The sequence below is a fragment of the Nothoprocta perdicaria genome, unplaced genomic scaffold, assembly GCF_003342845.1.
Source record: "Nothoprocta perdicaria isolate Ctin4 unplaced genomic scaffold, notPer1 scaffold_324, whole genome shotgun sequence".
Lineage (NCBI taxonomy): Eukaryota > Metazoa > Chordata > Aves > Tinamiformes > Tinamidae > Nothoprocta > Nothoprocta perdicaria.
Window position 1 is genome coordinate 527,863 of NW_020455560.1, and position 14,121 is coordinate 541,983.

The 14,121-nt window shown below is 42.9% G+C and overlaps 1 protein-coding gene across 1 annotated transcript in view; it reads right to left on the bottom strand.

The window, feature by feature from the left end:
* ITPR2 (inositol 1,4,5-trisphosphate receptor type 2) overlaps nucleotides 1-14,121 on the bottom strand; it is a 240,023-nt gene that overhangs the window by 60,956 nt on the left and 164,946 nt on the right. The window contains exons 38-43 of the mRNA XM_026043261.1: nucleotides 9,038-9,146; nucleotides 7,304-7,491; nucleotides 5,859-6,042; nucleotides 5,008-5,264; nucleotides 4,068-4,268; nucleotides 1,918-2,028 (exon numbers count right to left, since the gene is read on the bottom strand). Coding sequence (XP_025899046.1) covers nucleotides 1,918-2,028; nucleotides 4,068-4,268; nucleotides 5,008-5,264; nucleotides 5,859-6,042; nucleotides 7,304-7,491; nucleotides 9,038-9,146 — 1,050 coding nt within the window. The remainder of the gene's footprint in view (nucleotides 1-1,917; nucleotides 2,029-4,067; nucleotides 4,269-5,007; nucleotides 5,265-5,858; nucleotides 6,043-7,303; nucleotides 7,492-9,037; nucleotides 9,147-14,121) is intronic.

Below are 14,121 nucleotides of genomic sequence, written 5' to 3' on the forward strand. Positions count from 1 at the left end.
GGGGAAAATAAAGTCACGTTGCTTGTGAAGCAACTAGTAGATCTCTAGTAGAGTGGGGATCCACATGAAAAGCCAACAAAGACATTCATAATTTACCTCCCCACTCTTTCCTAGGGAATTAGGAGAGCTACTTGGTTGACAATGTCCGTTCCTCCAGCCAGAGTGCAGGCAGCAGAGCTTGAGGTCTTGTAYTATGTGCCAGGCCTTGATTACCACCCAGAAAGGAAGGCTGGGGTCTGTACTCAAAACAGTAAAGGGCAGACCAGAACAGGGACCGCTGCTCATGCAGAGAGCTCTCTCTCCTGCTCACCAAACGAGTCAGGAGTCCAGTGGAAAACATAATTCATGAAGATGTAATTAAATGCCACATCACAAAGCATGTGCAAACCAAGCCAAATGAAGATGGCATTGGAAAACATAATTCTGCATTGCCTGGCTTTGTGGGGGGGATGCCCTCGACACATTATGTTCCCTGCAAACAGTGGCCGTGCTTGTGTGTATGTGTAACTGGGTGGGCCTACACACTCTGCAGTTTGCATTTTCAGTGCAAGACTGAGGGTGTTTGCAGCTCCAGAACTGCCTAACAGTGACAGGCTGACAACGTTAAACGTTACCTGCTAAACTCAGTGCTGTATTTTCTGGATGTGTTGCCACTCACAATAACGGCCAGCAATGTGGATCTAATCCCTGAAATCAGAATCAGGCCCAGGGTCTGAAACACTGGTATCATTTACCACAACTTTTGCTATTTTAGTAACACCAATGCATATAAAGTCTCCTGTGACCTTGGCCAAACTGATCCTAGTAGTAACATCAAGAAGCTCTATTCTTGGGTATTGTATAGAAAACTTATTCTACATCTATCTGCTAGCTTCAGATATGGAAAGCTAGAATGGCACTGGAATGAATGTAGCTAGATCTTTATAGGGAATGGAATTTAAACTTCAAAAGAACTATCTGCATGTTCAAAGTTAACTGTCTGCTTAAAATGTTTTGCTTGAGGGAGGCCTGAATTAAATTGCCACTCAAAAATATAATTACAGTTATTAAAATCATGTGTAAAACACTGTTGATACAAKGTTTCATTGTACATGATATATAGCTGTATTAATTATTTTATTAGACATCCATAATGTTGCCAGTATGATGCAACACAGCTACCACAAAGCATGTGCTGGTTTTGCAGAGGAAACAGACCATCTGCAATGGAAATGCTTCATTTTGAAGACAAGAAGGAGCACTAACCTCCTTCTGGACAAGTTCTACCCTACTTGGCACACAGCAGAGCTGCAAGGCTCCCCTCTGCATGCAATGGCACATGGGCTGGAGAAACTGCTCTAGGACCCTACTCTGCTTTCTTGAGAGCACAAAAGAAGCCACGAGCCTTCCCCCACGAGCCTTCCCACACACCCAGCACAGATATGGGATGCCTGAGCAGGGAAATCAAATGCAATTTACCCTTACCTTGTTTATAAACTTCAATTGACATTTTAATTACAGGCCACCTGATATATTCTTCCTTATCTGCTACCTCTCCYTCTCCAGCCCAACTTGTTACATTGCCCAAACAATGCAACCATTTATCAGTCCAGTGAGATTTTATGCCCAGAATATAGAAGCCTCATGCTAAATATATATCTGTTTGATAGGACTCTTGGGGGAAAAAAAAAAAAAAAAAAGAAAAAGCTGAAGGCAACGCTGCCAGGCACAGCAATGGGTCAAATGACCTGTGGCCAAGGGCCTGATGCTGATTCAGAAGCTGAGAAGAATTTGTTTGCACCATTTGTTTTCCAAGGCTGCTGAGTATATTATGCTACGGGGAGATTAAGGAAATGTCAGGTTGCCTAGAGCTCTTGCACAGGTATCTTTTCAATTGTTAAATTTATTGTTAAATTTAAACTTAAGAAATTACTGTACCTTTAGCTGAAGCACCAAGTCCATGCAATACTTGCCAAGAGGGTTTATGTCGTTCAGGATGAGTGCAATTATAATATCAATCCCGTTGGACTCATGAGTGGCTATGCAGGTCTACAAAAAAGATAAAAGAAGGGGCTCAGGAGAGGAGGAGGAGGCAGTGAGGAAGAGAGAAAGACAAGTCAGCAAGTTTCCCAACAGGGCTCTGCTCTTGAATGACTCTACGATGGCACCAAACCTCTCAGGCAGAGCACAGCAGCCTGAAAACGTGCAACAGGAGCACGCGTCTGTACTGCACAGAGGTGAGTCTTGTTTAACATAGAGCTAAGCCCAACACTGCTAACAGTGAGTGACCCCAACACTGCTAACAGTGACCCCAACCTGCTAACAGTGAGCCACAACTAGAGCAAAAGCAGGGCAAGCTGCAGGATCCTCGCCATGAACCACGCAGGATTTGGTACCAAGTGCTACAAGTCAGAGAGGGCAGCACCTGCGAGTCCTGCCAGAGCCAGGGACTGAAAAAGTCACTTTCAGCCACCTCTCTAACCCCTTGAGCTCTGTTCTGCACTCAGTGTATCTGGACCAAGGTTTTCCACTTACACATACRTTAAGCAGACACCTTTGAATGCAGGCACAAGCAAAGTTGCACACTTAGATTCTTCAGTCAGCATTAATATGGTTATAACACTTTCTGTCTTTAAATATTACAGCTTTCTACATGCATTTATGCATATACACACTTCTCTGGATATAGAACTCAAAACTGTGACTATTGCCACCAGTATTTCTCAAATGCATTTACAACTGGACCTATGGAYCTTCTAAACCATAAATAAAAATGTCAGCTAAATAAACCTATGGGKTTTTTTTTCCAATAAGATTGTAAGAGAATAGGGAAGGAAATGTTTTCCAGGAAAACAGAGAAGGGGGGAAAAAAAGATGAATATGACACCATGGAGGATTTGCCTCTGAAACACACTAAATCAGATTTGCTGGTGCAATAAATGAGCATAACTCCAATCCTTAGTGACTTCCTATCAGATCTAAGTAATTAAATCTAAGTAATTATTTCCTTCCATTACCACTGTTCTTTAAAGTTAGGGCACAAGTTACCTTGCAAATACAGGCTTTTTTCCATCTCCGCCCTGTAATTATCATTCTTTTTTTACAAATGATTTTTCCCACTCATTAGGGAGACTGARTATGAATATTTAAGATTTATTCTACTACAGCATTTTTGTTTGTTTGCTTTTGAAGTATTTTAACAAGGCGTTTAATTAACAGCAATGGCAATGGAAGCACTTTGCACTTCATTTGTGGAGTTTAATGAAGTAACTTTAATACTTCATGTATTTCTTCAGCTATTTCTACTGTTAAGAATAGACCGTGCCCTTGTAATTTTGCCCACTACAATTCTCCCAGTGCTAATCCATACTGGACATTCTGCAATTTCATTCATTGTGASAACTCTACTACAGTTTTCTTCAAATTAAGCATAGTAGCACCTAACTGGTTTCCTTATCCTTCTAYACTGCTTCAGCATGTACAGAAGCAGCATTAAAGATGCACCTACCAAAACCACAATTACATGCTTTTAAAAGCCTGCATTAAGCAAGGCACAGAAGCAGGTATTTGATGGTCTGTAGCCTCATTCATTCCCTTACTGGTATCATAATTAAAGACACTGACAGACAGCACAGTGGACTAGTTAAACTTTGTGGTGTTCATGTGAATTAAGGAAAGAATATTTTAGTAACCTGCATAAAGACCACCAAAGGCAAGGGGCACGAAAAGGGAAAGAGCAAGACTGTATTTGCAATGTACTTCCATAATTAATGATAGGAACTCCAAAGTGTAACAAACTAAGGCTTAAAACATGACCCACTCTATTCAGGTATAAAACTCTCCAGAAGTTTAAGTATAGCCCAGAAAGCCTATACTTAAGCTGACATAGACTATAGAAAGAGTCAAGTTTGAGTTTTGAATTAAAAGGATTTCTCAAGCCTTATGAAGAATCAAAATGTGCTGAGCTTAGTCATACCAATTAAAGGAGAGTTTATGTGATTAAGAACACGAAAGGATTTTACAATGTCCACACATATATGACAGGCTCAGGGAGATTCCTTGGGATCCAGAAGATATTTGAGCCCTACCTGATTTTCATGGCATGGACCTTGGCAATATTCAGTCAAGCTTTCCAGAGTCTGGTTCACAAGAGCCACGTTCCTCTCATTGATGTARAGTCCCAATAAGCCCAGTCCCCCTGTTGTACTTCCACAGATGCAATCCAGAAATTGAAGGGTCTCACAAACAAGGTTGTAGTTTGTTTTGTTGTTTTGATGCCTTAAAAAATTCTGGTGGATGGAAAAAAAGGAATAAAAAAAAAAAGTTAAAGCCAAACACAGTCTTTGTCATGAATAAACATTAATTAAATAGTAATGTAATAATGTGCAATTTAAAACCACATGATCACTTAGGTAGGGAAGCACACGATACTGTACAAAACATAAGCCAGTGCAGCAGTTGAGAACCACTATCTGATTAAATCAGTGCAGGGAGGAGAGCTTATGCATGTGAACTTCACAAACGTCTGCTCTGGCCCCAAACGTCCCCTGTACATCCTGCACATGGGCCCCATCGGTCTCATGGTACCTACCCTTCTCTTTGGAGTTATTTTCCTCCCAGGAAAGTAACTTGTAAGAAAGAGCACGTACCAGGGTACAGTATGAGTAGTCCTGTGCTGTGKCACTACCTTGGGTCCAGCCACTGCCCACGCTGGTTTAAGGGAGGCTGCTGGACATGGTGCTGGGGCACATCTGCAGAAAACTCATTCTGGAGAGGCTGCTACAGAAGCAGGAATTTCTAYGGGAGGATCTGATAGTGGGGGCACGTTTGGCATCAGAGCACAAAGATGGTCCTGGAAAAGGGTTATTTTATCTTTTGGACCGCAAGAATGGTATTTTTGAGCCCCCAGCTGTGTATAGGGAGCCAGACACAGGCACGTTTCCCTTCCCTCATGAAGCTCGGGCGAAACGGGGCTCCCGTAGCACTCCTTTGGCAGGACTGTTTCGAGGCCAGCTGGTAAGCCGGTACCTGGAGCTCCCGGTTGTGGTTCTCGCACAGCAGCTGGAGGAACCTCAGGATTGGCTGCATGATCGCGATAGCGGGGCTCATTATCGCCTCTTCCGTGGACTTCTCTTCTGCGTTTGCAGCGTCCGCTCCCGAGCCCATGAGATCTATTTCGGGGTCCATTTCTCTCCTGTACACAGAGTAAGCCTTGGACGTTGCGGAAGATGCTTCTGTTAGCTGTCCTTTCATACCCTCCCTCAGATGCAGCGTGGAATCCTTTACTGAAAATAAAGATAATTTTCCTTCATTTTTCAAAATGTTTCTCCTCATTTGATTAAACAATAAGAAAACAATAATAATGAATGCAAGTTTTTCTTTTTGGGTGCCTAACTTTTCGAAGACCTCTAGGCAACTTTACAAAGAATATCAAGGCAACATTCATGCAGGGATAGCATGTTCTGAAGAAACCACAAACCAGACTGAAGCAGAACATTAAAACAAAAAGCTCCACTATTTCTCTTCCATATACAATAAATGATGAGAACAATGGAAGGACCGCAGGGTGGGAAATCGGTTCCTCTTCTTGGTCTTGTGAAACAGCCCCATTAGCAGCTGCCTTACTTCTTCCCTAAAAACATGGGGCTGTATCTTCCACTGGTGTAAGCTGGCATAGCTTCACTGCCTCCATCAAAGCTAACCTGATGGGAACATCGCAAGGTATGGCCTCTAATTTAGAGAAGAACAGRCAGGCAATGTAAATTAGATGTGACTACTAATAAAACGTATTGATCCGTGCTGTGTAGTATCAGTGGCGCAATACATTCAGTTTGTCTACAATGTGCTGCTGCTTCTCTCTTTCCAGGGTGCCTCCTTACCTCTCTTTTTGGGAACAGATACAGTTAGGTCACTGTCATCATCTTTCTTTTTGCTCCCCAGATCAATGGTGTTAACTGTCACTGTTGACCGTATCTCCTGCTGTGCAGCTTTCATGTGGTCATACAGAACTTTAAAGAATTTCTCTGACTTTTTTTGTTCCTTCAGTTGCTGGTAAGTTGAATACTGCAAGAAGAGATACTGTTTAGATATCTGTCCTAAGGGAGAAGAAATACAGAGCAATTGCTTCATTCACACAAAATAAGTGGTGGCTACTGCCTGACTGGCTCTTCCACAAAGTGATGTACAGGGCTGGTAACAAAATTGATAATAATATTTTAAAAGGTGGAGAAAATGATGAAAATCTGTGTTTTTTTTTAATAGCACTATTGGCAGTATTTAAGATGTCGCAAAATTATGCTTAAGTTACGTTGTTTTGTGACACTCCATTTATCTAGGCATTCTAGAATTCTAATTATAGAATATAGAATAGAATCTAGAACATAATTATAATTAGTAGATTATTCCATCAGTGGAGAATTGTGAAAATGTGAAGAAAAACTAGAACCAAAAATTTTCAGTATCTATGTATACTATTATAGTTTAGATTATAATGCATTCTTCGAGCTTTACAAACACATAAATAAAATTAATCTCTCTGGTGACCTAGTATTACTGCCAAGCAGGTTGAATACCATTTTCTTCAATTTACAAACTCTGTCTTACAAGTAAAGGCCTTTTAAGCACCCCCACAATTAACTGTAGAAAGCTGCAACAAAACCTCACTTCTTTATATTTTCTTGCCCAAATGCTATTTCTCGAAGAAAAAAAATTAAATGGACATATTTAAGAGAGACAGATTGTATTATCTCTTTTACTTCATAATATAAAGGATGGAATTCCTCTCACTTAACTTTTATAGTCTAGAAATGAGGTCTAACTTGGTTATCTAGACTCCCTTCACAGGCAAGATATGGGCACCTGCGGGGAGTGATTTACACTCTCCCTTCTTTCTTATCATATCTCTGCTGTTCATAAGGTAAGAATAAACTACCACCTTATTTGGCTAAAAGAAAGAGGAATATCACTCATGAAAACTAGAACCCACAGTTTAAAACAGTTACACCATTCTGTAATTACAGTCAGGATTACACGCCCTCTCAAACAGGCAGTAATTCTCTCTTTGAAGATTTTGAAACACAAAATAACTGGAGATAATAATGGTATGSCAAAGAACAGATTTTTAAAAGGACTACATAGGGACAGCTGAAAAGTGTTTGCTTCTGCTGAAGAGTCTACAGTATGAGATACTGCATCCATGCATACATTTGTGTTAGAGACATACAGTGTTTGATGGGAGAAAGTTTTCACAGGATTCCTGGCAAAAAAAAAGTTCATTTGTCTGCAGACCACACRCAACAAGTGAATAAGTAAATGAAATGAGTACCTGTGTTTGTGTATTTCCACCTTCAAGCAATGCAATACCAAGCAATATGCCCTCTGAGAAGATCCTGTCGTTTTTAGTGTTTACTATAACATCTATGACCAGTTCTGATGCCCCTTCTTTATCCAGAAGACACTGAATATCAAACATGGATACCCCAGACTTATCCGAGTCTTGTCCTGAGAAGCCACCTGCAAATTAGGCAAATACATCCCCTTTAGGTTTGTTTTACACAGCTAATATACACCTATAAAAATGAAGGCACTGACAGTGTGCACACAGATGCGATGCAACGAATTTATTCTTGAGATTTTGAGGAAAAAAATCTTGATACAAATGAAATCTTTGCATGAAACTGCAATGCTGAACTCTGGCAACAAGAAACAAAATCATAAACAACTGTTCTTTTGTGATATTTGGACAATAACCAATATTTAAATTACAGTGACTTGTCCTCAGAACCATTTTTTAATTCCACTGTTGGGGATGCTGAAATCTGATAGCACTTTTGAAGAAACTGGATACATTTACAGCTTGTAGAAACAGGGTGAAAGATCTGGTTAGGGGTATGAGCTTCTAACTACATGCTTTTGCCAATGCAATTCCTAGTCTTTTAGCATCAGTAGGATTCATTCTTTAAAATAGATTCATTCTTTAAAATAGAGACTTAAGTTGGTCTAAATTAATAAAGGTGTCATTTTGAGGGAATTTGTACAATTGTAGCAAATCATCAGTTGATCATATTTTATTATTCCAGATTATCATCTTTCCTGCTATAATCATTTTAAAACTATTTCATGAAGAATGTATGGTATTCCTTTAATCAAAGCAGTACTGGCAAAAAGTCTCAAATTTTGTCTAYAAGGAAGCCACACACATAGATACTTTATACAAAGATAAGTAAAAAATATTAAATCTTTACATTTCTGCTTGCTTGGGAGCAAAATTTGATGTATAAGATATTCAGAATATCAATATTTCCAAAGTGTCAACATTGAAACAACTGAGAGGAACACTCGCACGACATTCAGAAATGCCCACAAATTTAGGCACGCCTTCCCATATATGCTGAAAATGGAAGCTCCATCGTGACTTGGCTCTATACCCATTTTTTTACTCATTTCTTACTACATGTGTTATTTTGTGRGTTTTTTCTTTTTCAGAGCCATGTCTTTAACAACTTCCCATTCACAGTGTATCTAATTCCGATGAAGAATTAGAATGGGTTGCTCAGAGTCCTGTCCAGGAAAGCTCCAAATAACTCCAAGAACTTCCGAGAGCCTGTGTGGGAAATGCGTTCCAGTGCTTGGCCACTCTCATTGTGAGAGGTTTTCCTTGTATCTGCTTTCTCACACACATCAGTAACAGAACCAGAAWCTCAGGAAGTTGTTTTCCAGAAACAGCAGCACCTTGTTTGGAAGTTCTCAGCTTTGCTGAACYTCCACGTGTGGATTTCCTGGCAAGTTAAAATTGTGTTGCCAGCTTCAACTGAACCAAATCGTCAGTCTAGGAGGTTGCAGAGGGAAGGTCCCTGCTTTGGTGCTGCCACATGCAAAAACGCCACCCCAGACAGGTGCACACAACTTAAAAAAAGGGCAAGTCTGGTGTTACTTCTATCAAGTTACAAAATTTGTTTGCTTTATTCATCAACAAAATCCCTTGAGCACTTCCAGTGCACCCATTAGAAAAGAGGTTGATGCTAATTTTGTTTTCCTCAAACAATCTGGGTTTATTTACCTCCCACTTGTGCCGTTTTGCTGTAGCTACCAGTCAGAGGCCCATTCATACCACTTCCATAGTCTCCTTTAAAGTAGCGATACAGGAGTATTTTCCTTAAAGTGTTGCCCTTTAGGAGAAAGACAAAAATAGGAGAAGAAATCACAGTTCTGGCCAATTTCCTTTTTTTAAAAAGCAAGCTGTTTAACACAGATACATAATTTATTAGTTTCTTTTCTGTTATAATTAGTAAGCATACAAATAATGAAGTTGTCCAGAAAACAAACATCTAGTAGATTTATCTAACAAATTTCATGGGAAGAACTCTAAAATATTGTTCTATAAACTTACTTTGAAGCTTATTTTAAACTTAATGATTCTAAATCAAATAATTCTACCTCAGTAATTTTTTACTGCCTATCTGTAAGGTATTTTGCACCCAGCTCCACAAAGAACAAATTCTCCTGCAGTCTCTGTGCCAGTGCCCTACCCACCCATGGTGGCACTTTCTTCCTATCTCCCATGGCTGAGAAGTATCCCTCCCTGYGCTCTGATCTCACAGAATCCAGCTGATCACCTGAAAGAAGCTACATCAAATGAAATATTAAATCAGAGATATGACATTTGCTAGAAGAGGTTCAAAATCATTGTTTTCTCCTTGTTCCCCTACTTCCAAAACCACAACCAAACAAAACTGCATGCAGCTCTCTGAAGATCTTCCCTTTCCTTCCACATATTTTCTGCAATACATTAAATAAATTGAATTAAGAGTGGGGAAACCAACTACTTGGCATTTTTATCTTGCCTTCAGTCTCCTGCAAACACTTGCAGTCAACACTCGACTTTACAGAGGCAGCATGTGAAAAAGCAACTGCGGGTGTAATTGCAATCTGACATCTTATAATGAAAAAAATAAGGCAAGTTTTCTGGTGATTATCACTGAAATGGAAAAACTGTTAACTTCAACAGGGAATAAAATGAAGTATATTCTTCCTTACTTTTACTTACCGGTTTTAACGAAAATCAGTTCTTAAAAACTTGGGAAGCAATTCCCAGAAATACCTCAAGAAGAGCTACCCACATCCAAACGTCCGTTCCCCTGGCAGGGTTTTCCTGAGCAAGCAGAGGTTGCAGTGGGGCTTCTCTGCTTCATGCACCTCAACACGAACAGGCTTAAGCAAGTGCCAGAGTGCAATACTCTGTAGAGGCAGTCAGTCCACACCCTAACGGTTGTTCCTTCCTAGTTCTTTTATTTGGGTATTTTCAGTCAAGAACAGTCTATATGGAACTCCCTCAACCAGCCTAGAAGACTGTAAGACCTACAGCCAAATATTAGAAGCTATAAATGTAATATTAGGCTGCAGGAAAAACAGAAATGCTTTACTGCTGTCCTACCTGTCTGTAGAGGCAGGGAATTTATGAGGCRAAATTCCCAGGTAAGCTTAGGAAGCCAACTGTGCTCTACAACGCTGAAGAAGACAATCCCCAAAGTCTTGGGGGACACCGGATAGAAAAAGACTCCTTCTCAGACAAGTTTAAGGAYGGGCTTGGGCCCTCCTAGCCAAACTCACAGGGGATTTCAAGGCCGCAGAGAGGGCCAGCAGCCCCTGCTCGAGATCCTGCCTGGAGTTCTGAGCCCGCTCCGGCACCTTACAGCCAAGTGAACGTCACTCCCCTCATCTCCCGCAGAAACCAAAGGGATTACCCAGGAGGAATAAGCTCCCTGTGAAACTGTGAAACACTGAGAACAATGATAAGGCCTCTTTGCAGCCTGCATTGGGCACACAAATGAATCCGAAGCTCAAGGTTTCATACCACAGAATCACATCGCACGAGCGCGGTCACAGAAACTCCCCGCAGCCCCGGCCTGGGAGCTGCTCCGGGAACAGGCACTGAGACACTCCCGGTAGGAAAGGCGGGCGTTTGCCCYACCACTGGCTTAAGCACCCGGCTTGAGGCTACGTCCTACACCAGCCGCCTATGCAGGCTGGGGATGACTAACGCAACACCATGGTAAATTACAGAAAAAGTCACAGTGCAGTCATGGGAAGAAACACCACAAGCCACTTAAATGTAGTTAAAAATAATGTCCATGGTCAAAAGTTTTATTGTTCAATCAAGACAGCCTTTATTTTATCACGAAGAACTTCTAAGCCAAAGAAACATCTGTCCACTATCAGGAATGACTTAGCACTTGGACGCYGCAGGCTGGGGGGGATCTCCTCAGACCTCTTTTCCTGCCTCATCGCCTTTCAGGACGCCAGGAAGGGGCAGTGATATTAGGATACCTCCCAAGTCAGTTAAGCAAGAAGGAATCTTGCTCAACCCCTACTAGAGCTAAGTCCCAGACTTTGCAAGCTTTAATTATTAGGATTCTCGCTCTGTCTCCCTCCCTTCTTCTCTCTCAACCTCCCACGAATTCAGCCAGTGCTTGCAGTCCTCAGAAGCCAAAGCGTCAAAAGTCAGGGACATTGTGTTTGGAAAGTGGGAATGCTGAGGAATTTYGGCTTTGTCTGACAGCTGTGTCAAAAATGTCGCCTCGGCCCATATGTTTGCAGGCTCCGTATCTCCAGCCCCTTGGTGACGACCTCGGGCAGCCRCAGGACTTCCCGAGGTGGCTCTGCTGCTTGGGAAATCGGCAGCCCCTTCCAAGCGCGGGGAGGGCTTCTGAGGGGCTCAGCGGCGGCCGAGGCGCCACGCTGCAAGATTCTGGGAAGATGCCGCTCCCGGAAGGGATGTGGCCGCTCCTGCTGGCAGAGGTGGCCGCGGCGGCTCCCACGGGCGCGCCAGAAGCCACCCTTGCGGGGCAGCCCCGTCACGCGGCGCAGCCGGCCGCGCTCAGGGCGAGCGAGGCCGTCGCGCTCCTGATGTTCCTGCCGGCCCGTTCCTTACTCAGTGGAGCCGCAAAATTCATGCTGCCCCAGAGCAAATTACCACAGCAGGCGCCTCAAAAAGCAGCTTGCAACAACTGGCACTGGCGCTGGTAAGGCTGGAGCAGAGGCCAAAAACACAAGCACACGAGGCAGGAGGGCCTCCCTGGGATCTTTCCTCTTTCCCCACGGAGCGCGAGTCGCAACCTGCCGGGCCGGATCTCTCCCCTGCTGCCTACAATGCACTTTCTTTTATAGCTCTGGTTAGGGTATGGAAGTGGTATGTAAACATCCCTCAGCTGACTGCGATCCTTCTATACCGGCTAGAASAGAGTATAGCTTTGAAAAACCACAATAAAACATAACAGTCCCATTGTTGCCCATGAATACCCCTGTCTTGTCTCCAACAACAGCGAGGATAAAGGCTGAGGGCACAAGAAGGCAACAACAGGTTATTGTTGTTGCCGCTTTAAACAGCCAGGGACTGACAGGCTACAGTTTCCAATGGGGAAAAATTATTTYGTTAGGAACACGTAGACACAGCAAATCATGGTTTTCTCAGTGCCTCTTTCATCACACTAATTGGTCTTTTAACGGGGTTTAAATGTCTTAATGCAGCGGCTGATTCCCGTCCTCCTTTGAGGCTGCAGACTGCCACAGCCGGGGTGTTCCACATGGGGACACGGTGGCTCCGAGTGGCACTTCCATAGGGGGAGACGGCGGCTCCGAGCGGCACTTCCATACAGGGACATGGCAGCTCCGAGCAGTACTTCCACAGGGGGACATGGTGGCTCTGAGCGGCACTTCCATACAGGGACAGGGTGGCTCCAAGAGGCACCTCCATAGGGGGACACGGTGGCTCCGAGGGGCACTTCCGTAGGGGAACATGGCGGCTCCGAGTGGCACTTCCATACAGGGACACAGCAGCTCCAAGCACTACTTCCATAGGGGGACAGAGTGGCTCTGAGCGGCACTTCCACAGGGGGACGTGGTGGCTCAGAGTTGCACTTCCATAAGGGGACACAGCGGCTCCAAGAGACACTTCCATAGGGAGACACGACGGCTCCGAGTGGCTCTTCCATAGGGGGACACAGTGGCTCCAAGTGGCACTTCCATAGGGGGACACGGCAGCTCCAAGTGTATCGGGGACACCTGCCTCAACACAGGCTCGCTGTCTGGCAGGGCCAATCATGCTCCCGATATGGAGCATCCAAAGGAAACCAGGTGATATTCTGGTGTCCGTGACGTGCGGAAGACCTGGCAATCTCTTCCAGGCTTCACTGCACTGAAACTTTGCCGTGGAAATGCTCATATGATCGGTGATAACTGATAAATATTTCTGTTACGCAGCAGATAATCTACTCAACTGGTAGAGCAAAATGCTTGATATTCCAAAGTAATGCAGGAGGATGTGGGCCAGTTAGGCATTTTAAATCTTCAGATTTGTCTACCTTGCAGCCAGGTACTACAGAGGGGCTGGCTGGCATCTTGGGGCCGCTAATGTAGATTTTCAGTGCTTGGAATTCAGTAATTCTTTGGAATAGAAAGAAAATCCCAGAGAACTGGAAGAAACCTAATGTGCAATGATATTCTTGAAGTAGGTGAGATGAGCTATGTAAGCATAAGCTGTGGTATCGATTCTGGGCAAAACAGAGGAAAATCTGGTTCTCAGCTCCATTAAAATACAGTTAAAGAAAGCTAATACAAATAATGACAGGTGTGACATTGGCATCGTATCATCCTAGTGGCCTCAGCGGGAGATTAAGAACAAATCACCTCATACTTTCAGACTCTGTCTTCTCTGTTGCTGATAAAATATCGCTGTGATTGGTAAAGTCTAATAAAATGACGGCGTGACACATTCCTAAAAGGCAAACTTTTTCACAGAGAAACTACAATGCTGTAACACAACAGTGAGAATTATTAAAGGGATTAAAAGCAAAGTCACTGAGAGCACTCAATGTGCAACTTCAAGAATCATTACTCATATGAGTGCATGTGCTTCTAATGGACAGCCACAGGGAACGTACCTTTTATTTCCCACAGACGTGGAAGAACAGAGGAAATAATTATTAATAGCTGTTAGAAAGGACACAGAATAGAGATGGGGCCAAGTCAATGATATATAATTCAGACATCATTTATTAAGCTAACCAGAAGCAAATAATACGAATTCAGACCTCTGTATGTCTCGTTATCCAAGTAATAGCAATAGAATGAAAAACACTACAAAAG